The 24041-nt window shown below is 42.8% G+C and overlaps 1 protein-coding gene across 6 annotated transcripts in view; it reads right to left on the minus strand.

The window, feature by feature from the left end:
• Positions 1-6146: 6146 nt before the first annotated feature.
• LOC115468290 (E3 ubiquitin-protein ligase TRIM39-like) overlaps positions 6147-24041 on the minus strand; it is a 50890-nt gene continuing 32995 nt past the window's right edge. For 2 of the 6 annotated variants that reach the window (XM_030199913.1, XM_030199910.1), the window contains exons 2-8: positions 23457-23552; positions 18495-18725; positions 13181-13203; positions 12373-12482; positions 9389-9394; positions 8758-8787; positions 6147-6775 (exon numbers count right to left, since the gene is read on the minus strand). In XM_030199913.1, the coding sequence (XP_030055773.1) occupies positions 6249-6775; positions 8758-8787; positions 9389-9394; positions 12373-12482; positions 13181-13203; positions 18495-18725; positions 23457-23552 (1023 nt within the window). In that variant the 3' untranslated portion in view covers positions 6147-6248. The remainder of the gene's footprint in view (positions 6776-8757; positions 8788-9388; positions 9395-12372; positions 12483-13180; positions 13204-18494; positions 18726-23456; positions 23553-24041) is intronic. The other 4 variants (XM_030199912.1, XM_030199915.1, XM_030199914.1 and 1 more) reach the window with 4 other exon arrangements.

Here is a 24041-nt window from a genome sequence, read left to right on the forward strand (position 1 = left end):
GTCTGCTTTTTGCAGCTGCTGAGTAAAGCTGTTTGTTACACACCTGAGACAGAAGATTTGACTGTAGGTTGAGAGAGGGGAGGCTGAGAAAGGAGATGGACTGAAGGTGTGTGGAGCGAAGTGGACGGAGTTGAGTCAGATTATAGTAACACAGTAACATAGTAGATGTTGGCAGACAAAGACCTGCACGGTTCCTCCTCTTACAGCGCCCAGCCTTGCCCAGTGCATCCTGGGATGCACTAGGTGGTGCTTCACACCATATAAGGGGCAGTCGGGGGGATTGAAGCCGGACCTCCAGCCCCTGTGTCACTGGCTTGGGGTGGGGGGCTCGGGGTTCTATTGGGGAGAATGGGGGGCCTGCTAGCATGCAAATGCATTCTGGACAGGGTTCGCCATTCCTCCACAATGGTCTGCAAACACTAACGCCAGCTCTGAGCTGGTGTAGGGTTTGCCGTGGATGGCACACCAATGTGTGCTGATCATTGGAGAGGAATATGTTTAGCATGCATTTGGATGCTAGTTGCGACGCTCTTGGGGGCTCTGATGATGGAGCGGTAGAGCAAATGCAGGAGCTAGTATGGTGCTAATAATCTCTAGCGCCCACGTTTGCTTCTGAATATCACCAGCCAAGTGCCGGAACACCCCAAAATAGCTGGTTTTCATTGAATTGCTAACAGCTCATTTTCAGCAGCAATAACTGGTTAACGGCCACTGAAACATTAGAAGATGGCCCTGAACGAGTGATTCAAGTGGTCAGCGGCCACTTCTGGCCAGTTCAGTTGTTTTTTTTTTAACATTATTTTTTTATTAACCAACAATAAATCTGCAAGTATAGAAATACATACTTCAATTTTAATTTCTCTCCCCCCCCCCACCCTTCCCCAAACCCCCCTCACCCTCCCTACCCTCCCTCCCCTCTCCCATCGTACACCTGTTGCTAACTCATTTGGGTCATAGCTCTTAATTGAGTCCAGAGCTCATCATTCATATTATAATATCCCACCCTTTTGTCAGTTAGTTTTTCCATCTCCCCAATAAGGGAAAGTTTTAGAAGCCAGTCTTGCTCTGTTGGTGCCTCTTGTTGTTTCCAAAACCGAGCAATGACACTCTTTGCAGCTGTCAGGCACATCCTCTTTAAACGTCTTCCTCCTCTGTTCCCTAAGCCCAACAGGCACCACTGAGGCTCACACAAAAAGGCCTTACCTGTGTGAGCAGTTATCTTTGCAGTAACAGTTTGCCAGTACAATTGTAATTTCCCACAGGACCACCAGATATGTAAGAAAGTTCCCACATCCGTTAAACATCTCCAACAATACTGTGAGGCCCCTGGAAACATCACATGCAATCTATGTGGGGTAAAATACCATCTCGAGAGGACCTTGAAGGCATTTTCTTTCAGCAACACACAGGTCGATGCTTTGTTAACTTCCAAGATAATGGCCTTCCACTCATGAACTGTTAGCTCCTTCTGCAAATCACTTTCCCATCGAGTCATATACAAACACTTCTCAAAACTCCTACCCCTTATAAATTTATACAACATAGATATAACTCCCTTCATTGTCCCCAAAGAGCCCCACAAATTCTCTAATTATTCATAATCCTCTGGGTCCTTTCGTAACCATCCTTGTGTATAAATGTAATGTTGGACCTGTAGGTAAAAGAATCTATCCTTATCCAAAACCCCATAATCTTCCTTAAGCTCTGTAAACAATCTCATTTTCCCATCTTCTAATAGATCTCGAAACCTCAATAAACCCCTCTCAGCCCACCTCTTTGCCACCGGGTTTCCCAACCCCACCCTGAATGTGGGTTCCCCCCAAATGTAAGCGTAAGTAGATGTAGTTCTAGCTTTCCAAAAGCGTGCCCTAAGGGATCCCCATAGTGTCAATAGATGTCCTACAAACGGATTAGTAGAAAGCCTGCCAAAAGTGGGGTAAGTCGAAGAGGCCCATATAACTGACTGCAAGCTATACTGCTGCACCATCTCCTGATCCATGTGTGCTGCCACTGACCATTTCTCATGACCCCACGTGGTTATAAGTTTCAGTTGTGCTGCCCAATAATACCACTCAAGGTTCGGGACCCCTCTCCCACCCAAATCTGTCGACCGCCAAAGCAGCTTCCTACTGAGCCTCGGAGCTTTGCCCCCCCAAATAAACTTCAAGATAGCTTGTTGTAGTTTCCTCAACTCCCTCCCAGGGACCGCTACAGGCAGTGTCTGAAACAAAAACAAAAGTCTGGGCAGTACATTCATCCTAATCGATGCTATCCTTCCCCACCCAGCTATCCATATCCTTACGTATTTGATGGAACAACGGTATATAATTTAGCTGATATAGCTGAGAGATCTGAACAGGTATTTTAACTCCTAAATATTTAATATTATCCCTCCTCAATCTAAAATGAAAATTACGTGAGAGCTCTTCCATCCTATGCTGTGCTATAGACACCCAATCATTTCAGATTTATCATAGTTTATCTTAAAACCAGAGAGCCTACTGAACTCTTCCAACTCTGCCAACAATATAGGGAGATTTAACCCCGGGTTGTTTACAAAAAATAACACGTCATCAGCAAATAAAGCCAATTTGTGTTCAGAACCACCAATCATGATTCCTGGAATGTCAACTGAATCCTGCACCCTCTGAGCCAAAGGCTCAATCGAGAGTGCGAACAGCAGTGGTGACAGCGGGCACCCCTGTCTAGTACCCCGTTCAATCTGGAAGGCTGATGTATACCCCCCATTTACTTTAATTCTTGCCACGGGCTTATCATATAACCATTGTAGCCACCCTATCAACCCCTGGCCAAACCCCAGATGTTCCAGCACTTCCCATAAATAGGAACATTCCACCCTATCGAACGCTTTATCTGCATCCGTACTCAAAAAAGCCATCGGAGTCCCCCTCTGTTGGGCTGCCCACATAACATGTAGGGTGCGTCTGATGTTATCTGCCACCTGCCGCCCCATGACAAACCCTGATTGGGCAGTGTGAATCAGCGTAGGCAGAATCTTTCCTAGCCTATCGGCAACTACCTTGGATAAGATCTTAACATCTAAGTTTATCAATGAGATGGGGCGATAAGAGCCACATACCGCTGGGTCCCTTCCTGGTTTCAATAGCAGGGAAATCCCTGCTTCATGCATGCTCACAGGCAGTGATTGGCCGGCAAAGCACGCATTCCCAACCTCAACAATAGGGGCCCCACCTCCCCAACAAAAGTCTTATAGAACCTGGCAGAATATCCATCCAAGCCGGGCGCCTTCCCTCCTTGGAGTCCCTTAATCACCCGTTGAATCTCTTCAAGATGAAATGGGGCATCCAGCTGCTTGCGTTCCAAACTTGACAGCCTAGGGAGGCGCAACTCCCCTAAACTCTTCCTAATTTCTCCCCCCTCTGCCCCCCTCTCACTGCGATATAAAACCTGATAAAATTTTTCAAACTGATCTCTAATTTCTCCATCCCCATAATACATCTTATCACCCGCCCCTTTAATTTTTGTTATTGTGTGGCCCCTTTGTCTATGCCTCAGAAGATTAGCCAGCATCCGTCCAGACTTATTACCGAATTCATAAAATTTTTCCTGGAGTATCGTACGTAAAAACTCCACCCGTTCTACCTGCAATTTCTCTAATTCCACCTTGCACTGTCGTAACTCTCTCAGGACTATCCCTGAACCTCACTCCTGATGACGGCATTCCAGCTTCGCTAGTCGTGCCCGTAATTCCAGTTCCCTATTTTCCCGTTGCCTCTTTTTCCGTGCTCCCCATTTAATGAGATGGCCCCTCACCACAGCCTTCAGGGCATCCCACAATGTACCATCCAGAACCTCACCAGTGTCATTCATAAGCATGTAATTCTGAATGACCTGACGAATATCCTCCCGCACCCTACTATCCCCCAGAATCAGCTCATTTAATCTCCAAAAGAGTTGGCGCCTCTCCTCTGTCAAACCCTTAAGCTCAGTCTCCACGGGGGCATGATCTGATGTGGAAATGGACCCAACATGTGAATCGGCCACTTGATCCCATAATTGGCGGCTACACCACACCATGTCAATTCTTGTGTAAGTATTCTGAGAATGTGAATAAGACCGCTGGCTTGGGTGCTTAAGCCTCCAGACATCCACTAAATCTAAGTTGGAGACAAGTGATTTTAACTGTGCACAGTGGGCCGAGGACATATCGACCAACCCCTTTGAATGATCCATTGAAGTCATACTAGTATTAAAATCCCCACCCAGTATCATCCCCCCCTTTCTGAAACTGGAAGAGTTCCTTATGTATCCGGGTAAAAAATTCTCCCTGTCCTGAGTTAGGAGCATATATATTTACTATGGTCACCTCCTTGCCATACAACTGACCCCTAATCGCCAGGCACCTTCCCAGAGCATCCCTGTATACTTTCTCTGTTACAAATGGAATATGTTTACGAATGTAAATCACTAAACCTCCCACCGTACCCCCTCTAGCATCAAAGTGTAAGATACAGTCACTATATCCCCGATGTTTAAGTAAATGTGCATCCCTCTTTTGAATGTGTGTTTCCTGCAGTAATATAATATCCCAATTAAGTTTCTGCAATTCCCAATGTATCAAACTTCGTTTCAGTGGGGAATTCATCCCACTAACATTCCGTGACCCAATGTGTAAACCCTTTTCCAGCCGTTTTTTTGTCGCCATCGCTTCTCTTCTCTCTGCCCTCGGAACTGCCACTCTCGGGGGGGTTGGGAACCGGGAAATAGCGCTGATTTCTTCGCTGCCCCGACGGAGCTATGGATTCAGGCTTCCATCTCCGATGGTGACGTCACTTCCTCCCCAGTTCAGTTGTTTTGAATATCGACCAGTCAAAATGTGGACAGAAATTTAACGGAGAACATTCAGAATATAACTATGACAAGGGAAGTACTACTAGTTCTATTGTTAGGTTTCAGTCTACTGTTTTTTAAGTTTACCTCATTTATTGTATTCAGTTTATTCTTGGTTATTTTACTAATGTTATGCTGTTAACATACTTGTATGTTTTCTGTTAAACTGTACCTGCTGTACAGCGCCTTGGCTGAACCTCTTCATAAAGCCAGTTAATAAATCCAAATAAATAAGTAAGTTGTGGTTCTGTCCAAACTCTGACCCTGGACTGCCCGTAACCTAGATGGTTAGGGAATGGCTGGTTAGCAGCAAGTTTCAGTGACATTACCCAGTTGATTACCATTGAATATCAATAGCCTGCCAGCTGATGGTGTTTAAGAATCTGCTGCCTGATTAAATGCCTTTGAATTTATATATTAATATCACTCTGCCCATAAAGGACCCTATGTGGGTATGTGCATATGGTGTGTGTGCCCTGGCCCGTCTTCTGGTAGGCAGGGTTGCACTTAACTACAGGTGAAGGTACAGACTCTGAATTTTCAAAAGAAAGTCTATCCGTTTTCTTTTGAAAAACAGCTTGCAGGTCCCACAGAAATTCTAGAAATGACCCCCCAATTACAATGAACCCCTAACCCAAAAGAGCTTACAATCTGTATTAATGTATCCACATACAATCCTTATGGGCAGAGTAATATGTACAAAGTGTGCCCCCTCAGACAGTGAGGGTCTCCCAGAAACATTTCTGGAAAGGAAGACTGACAAGCAGAAAACCGGGTGGAAAATAGCTTTTATTCTTAATGTTCCCACTGTTTCAGTATTTGTGACAGATCACGAAAGAGAGTGAGATTTAACACAAATTACATACAAGTACAATGAGTCCCTGCCCTACTGAGCTTACTGTCTCACTTTAATATACCTCTTGGTTATTGATAGATCAGTAGATTTTTGTGTTATTCACTATTTATTCACAATATCTTATACCATCGGCTGCTTTCACTATGTCATTGAAAACCCTCTTTACATTTATAGGCTCTAAACCCATGTCTGCCACTCTCACTGTTAAACTGAAACCTCACATTCAAAGGCTCTGATCTCATCTCTGTCCCTCATATTATACTACAATTTCATGTTTCAAACTTGCTTCCATCTTCAAACTATAATATTTCTGTAGCAGTGATTGGTTTGAACGTGTTTAACACAAATCTGTAAAATCTTCCACCTCTCACACTCCTGCCACAGACTTCAGATTAAGGAAATATATCAGGAAAGAAGCAGAGCTTCCCAGATTTATTTGTACATAAGAGTTTGATAACATAACTACAAATTGTCAAGCAGAGAGAGAGAGTCTGGGAATGTTAATCCTGAGTCCTGCTGTTTAATTCCAGGCTGGTACCTGGCGGATTCTTAAAGGAAATTCAGAATTAGTCCAGAAGAAAGGTCGGAGTTTCCCTGTGAAGGTATCGGTGAAGGTGAAGAGATGAGATTTATCACCTGCATCATAAAACGAGACCTTTCCTGCCTCATAGTCCAGCAGAATCCCCACTGCCCGGGGGATCACACTTAGGGGGAGCTCGGTCTCAGGGGAGGTGAGGGCCCAGCATCTCTGTTTATTCCACAGCTCCACTGTCCAGAATCCTTCCCCAGGTGACAGTGTGATCCTCCCCTTCCTCCTCACAGAGTCTTTACACACTCCCAATGTCCAGTAACTCACATCCCCCACCTCCACCTCCCAGTAACGTCTCCCTGAGGTGAAGCCCTCACTCCCCAGCACATAGGGATAAGTATCAAATCTCTCAGCAGTGTTCGGTACATTCTGTTTTGTGACTCCCCATACGACAGTTTTCCGATCTTGAGACAGGACAAGATTAGGATGAGCAGTTTCAGGATCCAGAGTCACATTTACTGCAGAGAGAGGAGACACATTAATAAACATGAGCAGACATTTCTCATTAGCTTATCACACACCCACCACTAACCCTCATTGGCTCCTCACACACAGAGCTCTAACCCTCATTGGCTGCTCCTGCACCTACCTCTAACTCTCATTTGCTGGTTCTTCAGTCAATCACTTTTTCTATGACAGGAACTCTAATATTGGATATTGTCACCCTCCTGCCTCATAGATTTGACTCAAGACATGGGATGACATCAAAACATCAAAGCCAATGAGGTTAATCTCTGTTTCCCCTCCCCCACTCAGCCGTCATCCCCATACTCTCAAAACAAAGCAAACAATGAGCTGATGCTTCCTCCTTGTCGTTCTTTATTGTTGTTGCCATTTTCATTTGATCTCACTTACATTTTCAAATATGCCATCTTGTGCAGCATACGGATGTACACAGAGGATGTATAATAACGGAGATGGGCAGAGTAGTAATTTGTTATAAATTGTAATTAGTGTGTCATTTGGAGGGGCCGGTTTTAGGGACACCCTAGCACTGCTGAAAATTAGTGATTAGACAAAGAGTGGGAGTCTTTGGTATCCATGGTCAACCTTCCACTGATTCTCCGTGGGGCATTTGAGTTCTCCACCTCAGGCGGATACTTCTGAAAATTAGTGCTTAGCACAAACAAATGATTTACCTGGCCAGGAGCCATTTTCAGCCGGTTAAATTGCTTTGACTATCAACCCCTGAGTGTTTTGAAAACAAAAATCTGAGTAATAAAATAACTTCTTCCAACTGGCTCAATCTGTCCTCCTTTTTCTGGAGCCCTATGGAAACCCTAATGATATCTCCATCTCCCTCACCCCAGGTCCAGTGTTGCTATCCCATTCCAGGAGAGACACAGCCCACGGCACCAGGTGTTTCAAAGTTTCAGAATTTTCCAGAAGATGAAGGCTGAGACCAGTCTGTTGTTTGCTTTAAATTTGAATGTACAGTCCATTCTCAGCAACCTATGCAGCACCCACAAAGTTCTATGCATGAAGAAATATAAAGACTGGATCGTTGAAGAAGAGTTAGAGTTCCATAACTGTTCCCATAGTTTATCTGCAATAGGCTGTTGTATGTCGTTAACCTGTACACTTAGCAGGGGACGTATTTAAGAGATGCTTATATATGTAAGAAGCAGCATGACCCGAATGCTGGAGCCTCAAATTGAAATGAATAAGCTCAGGGATTTGAGATAATAGCTGAATGTGTAACTTACTTTTCGTTAAAATGGAACTAATCTGCAGCCAATGATAAAACTGAGCGTCCGGCAGCGAAAATTCAACTTTCAGATCTGAGAAAGATTTCCATGACTGATTTAGATGAATCAGATCTTTCAGGGCCCAGAGGCTTGTTTTTTTATGAATTCTAAAGTTGGGATTATTCCATATGGGCATATAAGACGTAACAGACCAAGGAATACGCAAAGACTTGTCTAAGAGCAACAATAACTTATGGGTAGTGTTGATGATCGGGTTAGAGGTAATGCTTTTAGGAAGGCGCATGCCAATTAAATACGAATGCACTAGTGGATCAATAATGGATTGTTCGAAGATCTTTAAATGCCTTAAAACCAGGGGCTTTGGCTGCCATTTTCGTTATATATCTCCATTTGCCAGCCTGTCTGTAAAACAAGCCAGTCTCATCAAAATTGAAAAGTCCTTGGACTGTCACAGACTGCTGAGTGGGAGTCATTCACTCCCTTGTGGAAGTTTCGGAGGTGACCTGAGAAAACGGGAGTCTCCCAATGAATGTGGAAAACTTGCCAGGTCTGAACCAGAGGGATCACTCTCTGACCCTGATCAGGGGAAACACACATTGTCTTCTCTATCACAGGGGTGAAAATGATCCCTAACACTGGCTGTAGGTGTCGGTATAGCAAAATCACAGTCAAAGGACACATTAGTGGATTTGATGGTTTGGTATAATTAGTTATATATCAGATTCAGTTACCTGTATAGCTGCCAAATTCTATCCACCAATCTGCATTAAAAAAAAATATGAACAATGATCAGATCTCAGAGAAGAGAAATAAGTACAATGATATAAAAAATACATTAGGGGTGGACAGTGATTAAAAATTTTAATTGTGATTAATCGTGTGATTAAAAGTTGTAATCATGCAATTAAGTGCTCTTAATGACAGCATGCATTTTGGCCATTAAAGAATAAGGTTTCAAACAGTTTTCACCACAACCCGCATTTACTTGTACAGTAGGGCTCGTGCTCAGCGTTGCCTCAAACTCCTTGTCTCCCCTGCACAGCGATCGCGCTCAGCAGATACTTGAGTCACGCAATGCAGGAAGTTGGGGAAGTCTTGTGGTTTCAAGTCTCAAGAGACCTTCCCCAACTTTCTGGACCATGCAGCGGGAGAGAAGGGAGTTTGGGGCAGCTCCGAGGAAGGAGAAAAAATCCTGAGCCCTGCTGTAGAGGTAAGCGTGGGGGAGGGGTGGGTCAGCATTAAAAAAAACAGGCAGCATCACAAAACATGTTATTCATTAAAATATTAATGCATTAATAGCGTTATTAATGTGTTAATTGCCCACCCCTAAAATATATATGTTTCTAACTGACTAAAACTTACCAAATCCTGCAGGATGTGATTTTATTTTGTAAAAAAAAACAAGAGAGAGAGAAATGTTAGAGATTTTGAATTATCAAAATGTCCTTCAATGATCTTATAATTACATTCATACATAAGAATTGTCATCCAGGGAAAGACTGAAGGTCCATCAAGCCCAGTATCCTGTTTCCAACAGTGGTGAATCCAGGTCACAAGTACCTGGCAAGATCCCAAAAGAGTAAAACACATTTTCTGCTGCTTATTCCAGGAATATGTTTATGACATAGTAAACACATAACTTCCAGGGTGCAATGCAACAAAATAAAACAAGCTTTGCCTTATCACCCATTCCTTCTTCAGGTGATACTCAAACAGGAGTGACAATAGACAACACAAGGTCATTGTTGCTTTGGGCAGAACTGATGGTACAGCTGTTATAAAGTAAGAACGTGACATCATCCAGCCCATATTCAGCCCACAGCAGTCAGCATTTTTTAATGTTTAAATCATGTTGTATCATCAAGTGGTAACAGAAGAGGGGCAAATGAGATCCTTTGAAGAACTGCAGACACAATTTACCCTCAAACTACGGGATCGTTTCCATTACTGGCAGTTGACTCACTATGTAAAAAGTTTGCCTTGGGAATGCCTCACAGAGGATGTGCAGGAGGAACTTGCATCGGCATACTCCCTGCAGTCCCAGGGTAGAGTGTCATTGTCCATGAATCATCGGCATCTAAAAGACAGGACAGAAGAACCGGACTACCAGTTGCTGACTAGGCAGTGGAACATGGACTTAGACACAATCTTGCTACCAATTATAATACAGGAGTATATCAACAAGATCCAAAAAGCCTCCAAGATGGTTCAATACAGCGAAATGGAATACAAATTTGCAATGAGGGCATATATCCCTCCAAGGAGAGCCTTTCATATGGGAATATCCCCGGATTGTGCTTGCTCTAAGTGTGGGACGCAGGGGGCGACACTTGGACATATGTTTTGGTCATGCCCCAACATCCAAAAATTTTGGACAATACTTACCCAGTCGATTTCACAGATGTGGGGTGCTACTTGTAAGAAGGGACCACAGATGTTATTTGGAAAGCCCATGCTGGTGCGCCCGATTCCGACAGGGTTCAAGGGATTTACTCATAGAGCCATAATGATTGCAAAAAAAGTTATACTTACTGAGTGGCGTAGTTTGATGATAGACTACATGAAGTTTGAAAAGCAATTGACAGACTATAAAAGTGAACGAAGATTTACAGAAAAGGACTTTTATCGGATTTGGACTGCCTTCTGGCAAACTATTCCCTTAGGGGGAAGAGGCCGGATCCTGAATTTGTAACAGAACTGCTTGGACAACCCAGTACAAATTGATCTGCTAAGAACATGAGAACATAAGGGAGGGTGGAAGTGGGAGGGAAGGGGGGGAGGGGGTGGAGATAGGAAACTAGGCACCAATAGGAAAGATTTCACAGGAGAATAAAAAGGGACATTGGAAATAGGTTGTAGGTTATGGCAGATTAGAAGTTTATGTTAGCAAAATTAAGAGATAGTTGAAGCTATAAATATCTTGTTTATGCTAGACATGAAAACTGTTTAGAGCCTATTTCTGAATATGATATGGAACTTTCTGTGAAAATCAATAAATAAATTTAAACATAAATCATGTTGTATTAATTTTAATGCAAAATCCACAAAAACATATGAATCCAGTCATATAAACAACAACCATGTTCCCACCCCAAACCATTCTCTTTCTCACTCCCCCCCCCCTTTAAGCAACCATAATAATGAGAAAAAGACTGCATAATTAGTGTGATACTGACTGGAAAATACGCTAGTTTTTTGTATTTTTATATGCAATATTTTGTTCATTATGTGACTTCAGCCTTCTGCATTATTTACTATGTGACGGGTGCTGCTCTTTTCCCATTTGTTCCCAGATGTTCCTTTGTAGTTTAAGTGTTGGAGGGAGAGTTTTCTTTTGTGAGTGTGTCAGTAGCTGGTAAAAGTGGGACTCTCACTTCAGCAATTGGTGTAATTTTTGATTGTTTTTAAATTCCATTTATTTTGTAATTCCTCTTTTTGCATTATAAACCATTGGCTGTGTCACTCAGGTGGTGTATTTTATTTATTTATACACACTGTTTATACTTATTCATCATTTGTACTTGGTGCTGAAATTGGTGGGACAAGACACCGGCTTGTTGTTTTCTTGAAGTTGTTATATACAATGAGCATATTCATGTCTTACTGCTAATTTCATTTTTGGTGCGCGTCGTAAAAATAATTTTTATTTTTGACCGCGCGCATTGGACGCTTGCCAAGTGGCATTTGACACATGTAGGTCATTACTACCCGGTTACCGCATGAGACTTTAGCACTAGGTCAATGGCTGGCGGTAAGGTCTCAGACCCAAAATGGACGCATGACAATTTTCATTTTGCACAACACGCGTCTACACTATATTTGTTTGGTTTGATGGTTTGTTGGCAACAGGTCATTTTAGATATGTGACGCTTTTTTTGTCCAGCCGCCTTAGTGTCTTTCACGTTTTGTATTATTTTTTATATTATGGCTCTGCTGCTTCCAAAAGTACAAAGACTAGGGGACACTCAAGGAAGTTACATGGAAATACTTTTAAAACAAATAAGAGGAAATAATTTTTCCCTCAACGAATACTTAAGCTCTGGAACTCATTGCCGGAGGAGGTGGTAACAGCAGTTAGTGTATCTGGGTTTCAAAAAACGTTCAACAAATTCCTGGAAGAAAAGTCCATAGTTAGCTATTGAGACAGACATGGGAAGCAACTGCTTGCCCTGGGATTTATAGTATGGATTGTTGCCACGATTTGGGTTTCTGCCAGGTACTTGTGACCTAGATTGGCCACTGTTTAGAAAACAGGAAACTGGGCTAGATGGACCATTGGTCTGACCCAGAATGGCTACTCTTATGTTCTTATGACAAAGCAAATTAAAAAGCGATCAATTCCTCACCTCCAAATTTTGTAATCCATTTCTTCAGCTGCTGAGGGAAGCTCAATTGGAAACCCAGTTTCAGATCAGTAGAAACAGCCTCTGGTACCGGAAACGTCATTTTCTGACACCTATGGGTTAGAGAGTGACGGTGATTATTCTGGGAGAAGTTCACGCCCAGGGGATAGAGATGTGAACAGTGGAAGGAATGAGATATACCATGAGCAATCAGTTCTCTGTGGTTATGGGACTCATTTTTGAAACAGGAAAACATTCAAAATGCCCAAATCACTATTTTTGAAACCCATTTTTAAAGATTTTGCTATGCAGTTCATCGGCACTACATTCAAAAAATGGCACAAAGTGGCATTTGGACATTTTACTCTGTTACGGACAGAGCAGAGACTTTCACCAGCACCTCCTTCTGCACTAGGGTTGAGGGGCAGCAAAACTGACAGGGTAGAGGTGGAAAGAAGATTCATTGGTGGGGAATGAAGAGAGGATTCTGGGAGAGCCAAATAGGTGAGGACAGGAAGAGAGGAGATATCAGGGAGGTTGGTGGGAGAGAAGTTCTGGCAGTACAGAGATGAAAAAGAGAGAGTCAGGGGGAAGGGAGGTTAGGTCTGTAATTCTCCTCCCCTCTCCTCCATCTCTTCCCCTTCATTTCTCAGTGCTTCCTCCCTCCACACCTTAACTCTCCCTCTCCTCATACAATCCCACCTCCCTCTCTCCCATTCTCAATCTCAATTCTCACCAATCGATTAATTCCCTTCTTCCTCACTCAAAATCCATCCAGCCACATAGAAAAGGGCAGAAAACTAACTTCTACCTGCTCAGGGCGTCCTTCACATCCTAGAGGGAAATGAGAAAGAGAATATTTCTAGTTAGATTTCACAGTTTATGAGAACACATTATACATTAGCATATTCTACTCACAGCTCTGCTCAATCACATAACAGCTACAAAATTTTGATGCCATTTCTATGATTAGCATCCAAAAATCTATAAGAGACAACCAGTCTCATTATGGAAACAAAAATCATGTTGTCCAGTAAATCAGCCTGTTTCAAACCTACCATTTTTCTCCTAAGTTGTAGAGAAATTGATACTTGGGCAAATTTTCAAGTATTTAAATAAAACGCAGGTCCTCCATGCCAAACAATCAGACTTTTGGATGGGGCACAGTACTGAAACCTCCTTAGTGGCTCTGATCCGTGATCTGCAATGTAGAGGCTCTCAAGGGCCTGGTTTGGGCAGAGGTGGAGTTGTGATGTCTAGGTGAAAAGGTATCAAAAGTGGGGTAAGTGAACCCTGCTACACAATTAACTAAAGCTAGTAATGGACATAACCCAACTCTTGCTCTCTACGATTCCCAAATGTGTCTGTAACACATGAACCCTATTCTTAATACCACTTTGTATTTACCGACTTGGCGAACGGCTATGTAAGCCACATTCAGCCTGCATATAGGTAACAAATAAATAAATAAATACATTTCTACCAGAGGGATAATCCTGCACAATTTCAGCCTCAGGAATGGACTAACTACAACTTTAAAAAATGAGAAATGTTTACCCACAGTTTTTAGGCTGTAGAACATGAAAAACATCAACATTGTGAAAAAGTTGCATAGTCCCTCTCTACAGACCCTACACTCTACAAAACATTCAAAAATGAAAGTTACCCAATTTAATCCACCAAACATTTATAGCCTTCATGTCTGTTATTTATGTAATCCCCTGGAATTAATAGGAGAAGGGCAGACTGACAGTGGTCGGGACCCCCGGGCAGTAAGGGTCTTCAGGGCACCCCCAGCCACTGCTCTCACCACCTCCCTCATGCACATCACAGCACCCCCATCGCTGCAATTGCTGCCCCCTCCCACACACTACATACAGTCCCTCATATGTCACCTAGATTTTCTTGGCACATAGGAAAATGTGGGAGAACCACTGAACAAACTAATGCCGAGTTGTCCAATAAACAAATATGAAAAGCCAAGTAAAATAAATAGTTGGGCAATAGACCCTGGTTATACGAATGTTGTTTCATGTGGTTGTAAAAATGTTATATTATTGGACGTTAAATGATGGGGTGGACCCAGGTCCAAGGTATTAAGTGGGTCAAAGTTATACTGTTGGGGATAAGCATTGGAAAAATGGAAGTATATGAATATATTATGTTGCCCAATTATGATACATTGTTAAATAAAGGTTGGAAACGGCAGAAAAGGAACAAATGATGATGAACAAATGGTTGAATAAAAATAAAAGTTTATTATTATCAAGTAAAGTGTTCTCAATTGGATGGTATAATATTTAAGAGATGTTATGAGGGTATCATTTTGGACTCTGGTGGACGGAGTATGACTGAGCAGGTTACCACTCTTGATTGACCCAGAATGTTCTGACCCATGATGTCTGGGGGAAAAAAAAAAACAAGAAAAGAGTAAAATGGTAACCAGAATCCAGTTTGAACAGGTTGCCACCCTGTGGTTGTCTGGGTTTCCTGTTTATATTTGAAAGAGAAACTTAGTAATATGAGCACATAGTATATTCATTATGAGGATTGACGATGTTGAAATGATGTTATGTGTTGAATAAAACTGAATGATGTTATGTGGGGTTTGTGTTACTCCAGGTAAAGGGAGAACCAAACCTAAAGAAACCCCTTAAAGGCAAGGGATTGGTGGCTGGGGGGAGAGTGTAATCCCATTAGTTTGAGATTACTAGGAGAGTAAGTCCCTGTAGAGAGTCACTGGAGGGAGTGACTGGGAGGTCTCTGGGTGGAAGGAAGCCCGGCCCAAGGCAAATAGTTTTGAAATAAAATGCGGAGAGAGAGTGCCCTTGTACTTAAGAATGATGGGGGGGGGGGGGGGGGGGTTGGAAGATTACAAGGAGATAGTGTTTGCCCTTTGGGGGGGAGGGGTTCTTTGGTTGCCTGATGGTCTCCTACCACTGACCTGGAGGAGCAAAGAGGAATCTCAGCTGAGAGAAGTAGACCACTAGGTGTAAAGGAGAGTTGTGGCTCACCAAGGAGGAGAGCTATGGGTGGGCAGTGAAGAGACCCAGCCCAGGAACATGGGATGAAAGCCAGAGATTGACCATTCAAGGATCAGGGTGGTGCCAACGCAAAGGGTCATCCAGCAGGGAGGTCAGGCCACATAGGGTCTAGACCTATACAACTGAGAGGAGCACAGTCTTTGGGAATCTTATTCTCAGGGATAGGCATGGACAGAAGCATTGTAAAAAGTGTATATAGTCCTGCTGAAGAGTATCTGTAAATAAATCCTGGAGAGGAGATACAGGAGTTCCCTTGAGGAATACCAGAAAGATTGTGGTTTTAGAAGACTTCCATTCAAAGTTGAAAAGTTCACACAGTTGGAAGTTCCTGTTTTGCAGAGTTGAAGAATAAACAGTTGAGTTTGCATGAACTGTTGACTCCCGAGCACTTGTTGAACTTAAAAGAGTATAACGTATCTATTAAAATTGCCAATTTCGCAGCCAGCCTTGTTCTCCACATTTTACAGTAGACTTGTTTTGGGGGGTTTGCAGGACATTTGTAACCCCACGTTTGGTACCTTTTCACTCAGTGAGCCAAATATAGATCATTAAAAACACATGACTTCTGTGTAGAACAAACACAGCAATTTACACCTTCTTTAGAGCAGGATGATTTCGCCATTTAAGCCCCATTAATTTATTTTAAAAGCTCTGTGTCATCTGTCACGGTCCCAGGCTTTAAACAAACAGTCAAGGACTCTGGAACAACATAAGCCTTTGGCCTACTGTAGACGAGCGGCAGCAGGAGGCAAAACCCCTCAACTAGGACTGGACTGACAAGCTTGGATTGGTTGGAACCAGATGCTGGAAAGGCCTTGGCTTGTCCGGACTGGAACCAGAGTCTGGAACAGACTGGGCTTGGCTGGACTGGAACCGGATTCTGGAACAAACTTGGCAGGAACAGGATTCTTAAACAAGCTTGATTGGAACAGGATTCAGGATTCTCAAACAAACAGGATACTCAGGATACTCGAACAAGCTTGACTGGAACAGGATACTGGAACAGGATTCAGGATTCTCGAAAAGTCTAGGCTGCAATGGAAGCTAAAAGCAAACAGGGCAGACAGAAGGACGGGAACTGGAGCTGAAGACAAACAGGGCAGACACAAGCAGGAAGGGAACTGGAGCTGAAGACAAACAGGGCAGACACAAGCAGGATACAAAGCTGACCCACACAGACAAACAACAGACTATGGCTGAAGGCTGAACCTAGCACACAAACAAACCGAGAAGAACAGAAGCAGAAGTGCACACAGGCACCCTAAACAAGGAATCAAAACAGAAGTGCCCATGGGCACACAGGCTATGAATAAAGCAACAAGAAATCAAGACAGAAGTGCCCTACAGGCAAACAGACAATAAACAAAGCAACAAGAAATCAAGATGGAAGTGCCCACAGGCATACAGACTATGAACAAGGCAACAAGAAATCAATACAGAAGTGCCCTACAGGCACACAGACAATAAACAAAGCAACAAGGAATCAAGACAGAAGTGCCCACGGGCACACAGACTATGAACAAGGCAGAAGTGCTACACTGCACACAAACTAACCTGGAGACCTTTGGAATTGCAAAGGCCCTGAATGAAAGTCCACCACTTCCTTATAAAGGCCCTCACTAATGATGTCACAACTACAGGACAGAGGCAGGAAATACACTGAACACCAAAGTGAGGCTTGAAACACACAGGAAGTGGAAAACACTACAGGACAGAGGCAGGAAATTATTATTTATTTATTTATTGTATTTGTACCCCACATTTTCCCAACTTTTTGCAGGCTCAATGTGGCTTGCAGAGTATTGTTATGATAAAGTCGTTACATGATTTAAATACAGTCGATGATAAGCTGAGGTATAAGAGGAATTAGATGGAAAGGTGTTAAGTAAGGTCGTGTGAGAGGTGTTTTTTGGTGTACTTGGATGGTTTAAGGAATGATTTGTTTCATTGAGGGTGACTTTTGTAGGCTTTGTTGAAGAGATGTGTTTTCAGAGCTTTGCAAAAGCTGGTTAGATTGTTCATGGTTTTCAGGGCCATGGGTAGTGCGTTCCAAGACTGTGTGCTTTTGTACGCAAAGGTAGTAGCATAAGCTTGTTTGTATTTCATTCCTTTACAGCTGGGGAAGTTCAGATTGAGGAATTTGCGTGCCGATCTTTTGGCATTTCTGGGCGGTAAGTCCACTAGGTTTAACATATATAGTGGGGCATCTGCGTGAATGATTTTGTGTACGGTCGTGCAGATCTTGAACTCAATTCGTTCCTTAAGCAGGAGCCAGTGCAGTTTCTCTCTTAGGGGCTTCGCACTTTCATATTTAGGTTTTCCAAAAATGAGTCTGGCTGCGGTGTTCTGGGCTGTTTGGAGTTTTTTGATGGTCTGTTCTTTACAGCCTGCGTACAGAGCATTACAGTAGTCCAAGTGGCTTATTACTAATGACTGTACTAGAGTGCGGAAGATGTTTCTTGGGAAAAAAGGTTTATTCTTTTGAGTTTCCACATCGATTGGAACATTTTTTTCGTTGTATTCTTCACTTGGGTATCGAGAGTGAGGTTTCGATCAATAGTGACTCCAAGAATTTTCAGATTTTCTGAGATTGGAAGTGTGCAGTAGGGTGTGGTTATAGTGGGGTAGTTGTTTGTGTTGTATTGGGAAGTGAGAACTAGACATTGAGTTTTTCCTGCGTTAAGTTTTAACCGGAATGAGTCCACCCAAGAGTGCATGATCTGGAAGCTCTGGTTAATCTCGTTGGTTATTTCGTTTAAGTCACTTTTGAACGGGATACAGATCGTAATGTCATCGGCATATATGTAGGGGTTAAGGTTTTGATTGGCTGAACAACAAAGTGAGGCTTGGAACACACAGCAAGTGGGAAAGAACAGACAGGAGTCAGCTCAGAAGCTGACCATCTGGAAATAAGGTGAGTCAAAGAGGGGTCAAGGCCACAATCGTGACACTCTGATGTGGTAAGTGCAGCTTTGAAAAATCAGCCCTCATTATTTTAAGATATTTTGATCTGCAACTTGAATTCCCTGATTCCTCCTGGCAGATCTGTATCTTCCTTAGAAATATATTTGCTAATCTCACCTTCAGTAACTCGTTGGCCGGCTGCTGACTCTTCTCCTCTATCTCGGTGATCAGCTGCATGAGGGAGGAACTTTGCTCTTCTAGCTGGGTCACATGTTCCGTGATTCTCTGGAGAATCTTCTTCTCGTCCTCCTCCAGTCTCGAAAGAAGGATCTGCTTCTCCTTATTCAGAAACTGGTGCAACTCTTCAAACTGGGACTCAACTATTTGTCTTTTCCTCTCTGTCTCACTCTGGATTAAACACGGAGAGATAATTCTCAATAACACTAGAGTGATTTTGTTGCCCAGAGCTCTAGATTCAGGTCCTTCAATGAACAAGGAATCACCAGGGCCAGTACAAGTGTACTGAGCACCCTAGATTAATCGAGACTTGTACCTTCTCCCACCTAAACCCATATTCCAGAGTTCCAGTGTCTCCATTACCCTCTTATCAGTGGTGGCTCTGGTACAGCCTTCCTCCTCTCACCACCCACTCTTTTCCCAGCCTTCCTCTCTCACCATACCCAGAAGCTTATCCCCCTTTCACAATTTCCTCCATCCCCTGCCCAGCAACTCCCTCTGCCTCTCTCCCCATGTGCAATGTACCCATCCTGGTGCCACTGTTGTCCCCATATTGTTTCTAAGTGAGCAGAAGAGACGTTTCCCTCCTTTCCTATTCTTACCCCTTACCACAAGCAGCCTCCATTTTTGACTCCTATCAATTATACCCTCTCAAAATGTAATAGCTCCAAGATAAAAAGGAGTAATAAGCCTCAGAATACTTGCCATATACCAAAAAAGGAATTTTTATCTATATCATGTGTGTCTGTGTGTCAACACTTATCTTAGTGGTGCAGATGCATCAAATGAACTTCTGACAGTGTCCACTGTTTTGATAGACTCCATCAGGGAAGAGTCTTGAACAAGACACTGAAACATACTTCATTATGACTCAGTGTTGAAAGACTATTTACATTTTGAGTGTTTATAACTGATCTGATATCGTTGTGATCCTAACTCACTTCTTTTTAGTTAGTTTATTACCATTTTTTCTGTCTCCGCCACCCTCACTGTGAAAAAGTACTTCCTGATGTTACTCCTAAGTTGAAAACCCTGTAACCTCAATTCGTTTACTCTACTTCTGATGCACTAAATAAGTTTACCTCAGAGGAAAGGAGGGAGACATTTAAATAATTGACAGGTATTAATATGCAAACAAATCTTTTCCAGAGACAGGGAAATGGTTGAACTAGACAACATGAATTGAGGTTACAAGGTGGTTGACTTAGGAGTAACGTTAAGAAGTACTTTTTCACAAAGAGGGTGGGCGATGCCTGGAGCAACCTTCTGGGAGAGATGGTGGAGACAAACATGGTGATGGGATAAACACAAAAAAAATTACTGTATGGAAAAAGGATGACATAAAAAGAGAACTTAGCAATGCTTAGACAGCAATTCCAGTAGTAGGGAAGGAAGGCCAGTGCTAGGCAGACTTCTATGGTCTGTGTCCCAAATATGGCAAAATAGGGCCAATTTCTACGATCTCTGTCCGAATTATAGAAAGACAGATCTAGATGGGCTGGAGTGGGCTCTGAGGGCAACAACTCCAGCAGCTGAGAAGTCTGAAAACTGAAGGCCAGAGCTAGGCAGACTTCTATGGTCTGTGTCCCAAATATGGCAAAATAGGGCCAATTTCTACGATCTCTGTCCGAATTATAGAAAGACAGATCTAGATGGGCTGGAGTGGGCTCTGAGGGCAACAACTCCAGCAGCTGAGAAGTCTGAAAACTGAAGGCCAGAGCTAGGCAGACTTCTATGGTCTGTGTCCCAAATATGGCAAAATAGAGCCACATGCAAACTACCTATATCAAAGGACATACATTGGACCTCCTATCACATAAACTACCTACAGACATTAACCTATTAATAACAGACATCAAATGGATAGCAATACCTTGGACTGACCATTACAAACTGAACCTAACTCTAAACTGGTGGAAGAAGGGCTCAAACAGTACATCAGAACGTACTACTTACACTACAAGAGGGCAAATCGATCCACAAATATTCTGGCAACAAATATTGTTTTTCTACTATCCTTTATTATTATCATGTTACCCAAGATCCTTATGCTATACTAAATGTATATTTTCTTATATATTTCCATTATTCATGCTGTAATGTAAGCCACATTGAGCCTTCAAAGAGGTGGGAAAATGTGGGATACAAATGCAATAAATAATAATATGACAATGAATGGACAACATACACTGATTCCATACTTTATCTCAACCACTGGGATGGCAGATGCAACAGTGTACTAAACAAAATAGCACCCTTAAAAACAAAAATATCAAAAAGACAAAACACTATACCTTGGTTCAATGATGAACTAAAAAAAAATCAAAACCCAATCTAGAAAACTTGAACGAGTATGGAGAAAGACAAAAGATGAACACACACTCAATGCATGGAAACAAATGCGTAGAAAATACAAAGATCCTACTACAAAACCAAATAAGGACCGGACTACAAAGATATGAAGAAACTATTCCAACTCGTAAATAAGTTACTAGACGCCACCCCTATCACCACAACCAACACAGACATCCCCCCCGCAGACAAACTTGCTAACTTCTTTATCGAAAAAATAATAAAACTATGCAGCACACCTCCTCATCACAATACCGACATCGAAATCTTCTTCAACGATCTGGACCCATCCTCCGAAGGATACCCAGCTGACCGCATTTGGACAACATTTAATCTCCTCAGCACCGAATCAGTTACACAAGCGACTCACAGGTTCGCCAAGACCCACTGCAAACTGGATACATGTCCCAGTCATCTACTGAAGTTTGCCCCAGACCGCTTCATAGCAGACCTTACATCCCATCTAAACTTCATGTTACAACAAGGTCTCTTCCCTGAGGAACATGGCAACATCCTACTCACCCCAATACCAAAAGACGCCAAGAAAAGCACAAACAATATCACCAATTCCACCCAGTTGCGTCTATCCCATTAGTAGTAAAAATGATGGAGAGCTTCGTGACTAAACAGCTTACGGAATACCTGGACAAGTTCTCAATACTACATAATTCACAATCAGGATTCCGATCCCACCATAGCACCGAAACTGTCCTAGTCACCCTCCTGGCCAAATTCAAGCAGGAGACTGCCACAGGCAAAAGCATACTCCTTCTCCAGTTCGACATGTCGAGCGCATTCGACATGGTAAACCACAACATACTACTAAGAATACTAGGCCACTTCGGGATTGAAGGAAACGTACTTAACTGGATCAAAGGCTTTCTAACCAGCAAAACACGCTTTGAAAGTGCCAAACCCCTCCGAGAAAAGTTGCATTGGCTCCCAATCAAAGAACAGATCATCTTCAAAATCTGCACCTTAGTCCACAAAATCATATACGGCACAGTCCCAGAATACATGACAGACCTCATAGACTTACCAATAAGAAACAAAGTCAGATCATCAAGATCCTACCTAAACCTACACTACCCAAATTGCAAAGGACTGAAATACAAATCAACTTACGCAGCCGGCTTCTCCTACATAACTGCATAACTATGGAATGGGCTCCCAAAAGTTGTGAAAACAATCCACGACCACTTGAACTTCAGGAAATCACTAAAAACCAACCTCTTCAAAAAGGCCTACCCCAACAACCCCACGTAACCCTCTTCACCTACCAACACAGCATGACTATGATCGAACAAGACAACACGCAATCTTCATCCATTCCGACCCTCCACTTATACCTCATACAATCACTATACAACTTTGTATTTGTTATCCACCGACTGGGCAAACGCCTTTGACGGTACTATGTAAGTCACATTGAGCCTGCAAATAGGTGGGAAAATGTGGGGTACAAATGCAACAAATAAATAAATACATTTGTACGATCTCTGTCCGAATTATAGAAAGACAGATCTAGATGGGCTTTGAGGGCAACTCCAGCAGCTGAGAAATCTGAAAACTTCACGTCACACCTGGCAAAACTCTACTGTGGGTCAAAAATTCAAAAGCACATCTAATATAACACCTTTAACTAACACCTTTAACTGTCTTTTAAATGTTTTTTACATAAATGTATATAAAATACTCATCTTCAACTTTTTGAAGTATTATCGGGTGGAGGATAACTCAGCTCTCACAACCTTCCTTCAATGACCAACTCAGAATCATTAAAAGACCTCCGCTGTTGCTCTTCTCTTCCTCCACTCTCACTTCTCACCTCCCCACTGAGTCCTAGTTCTGTTCCACACCAAGCTCCACTTTCCTTATGGGCCCTGTGTGGACTTGTGATCCCATGAACATGCATGCACCCATGAACATACTTCTGGGTTTGTCAGGGCTCCTGCTTTTGACCCACTGGTGCTCAAGTTGGTTTCCCAGGCTCACTCCAACAAGGCAAGCCAGCTGAATCGGGACAATATTTTCCCCAGTGTGCCCAGAACTTACTTCTTTCTCTTTTTCAGGCTCCTGCCTACCTCTCGCTTTGCTTCCCTACACCAGAGACTCTTTCAGTTCTCAGGACCATGCTACTGCTCCAATTCCTGCCCCCTAACAGGCCCTGGTGCACTCAGCCCTGCAGCCATCCTTCCTGGCACCACAACAGCCCCGAAGACCCCCACTCTACACTGCTGGATGGGATCAAGCCTGAGCCCAGTTCTCCTTTCCCATTTTGCAGCCCATACCACACTACCTCTCTGCAAGAAATACGTTACAATTTTCCTTTGTTCCACATACGGATTCAGAATCTGCCTGTTCTCAGCGTATAAGGAAGCAATACTTATAATATGGAAACTATTTGTTGGTTCCTTATTGGCTGAAAACATACTATTAGTAACGAGGCAGATTGAATTCTCTTATTCAGGTGATTCAGGGGATTGATGTAGTGAGAGGAAAAAAAACAACCCTGCAGAAACTGGATCAGAAAGAGACACAGACACCCACCTTCAGCTCTTCAGCTTTCTTCCCTTCAGTAGATTTTAACTTCTCCAGATCTTCCAGATTCTTTTTCACAGGCTTCAGGTGCATTTTAAGCTTTTCCTGTGAGTATTAAAGCATCCTTGATTAGCATGTGATTATTTTATAACCACAATTTCAGACTCAACAGTAAATATGAGATGTTCCTTCCACTTTAGATCATTTCTTTAAGATAATTGAATTCTGAGAGGTTAAAATTCTAAGTGATATAACCAGCGCTTTTTTTTTTGTGCTGGTACGCACCGGTACGGCATACTGGCACCTTTATTTCTGAAGGCCGACAGCTCCCCTACATTCCGTTCTGCCCCCCTGGAAAATATTCTATACATATATATATATATTCTGTACATGGATGGAGGGGAGGGAAGACAGAGGAGATGCACATGGATTTAGGAGAGACAAGAAATTCTGGACACGGATGGAGGGAAGGAAAGAGAGAGGAAGTGAGATGAACATGGATGGAGCAGAGGGCAGAGAGAGGAAGTGAGATGAACATGGATGGAGGGGAAGAGAGAGGAGAAATGCTGGACATGGATGGATGAGAGGGAAGAG

The sequence above is a fragment of the Microcaecilia unicolor genome, chromosome 4 (assembly GCF_901765095.1).
Source record: "Microcaecilia unicolor chromosome 4, aMicUni1.1, whole genome shotgun sequence".
Lineage (NCBI taxonomy): Eukaryota > Metazoa > Chordata > Amphibia > Gymnophiona > Siphonopidae > Microcaecilia > Microcaecilia unicolor.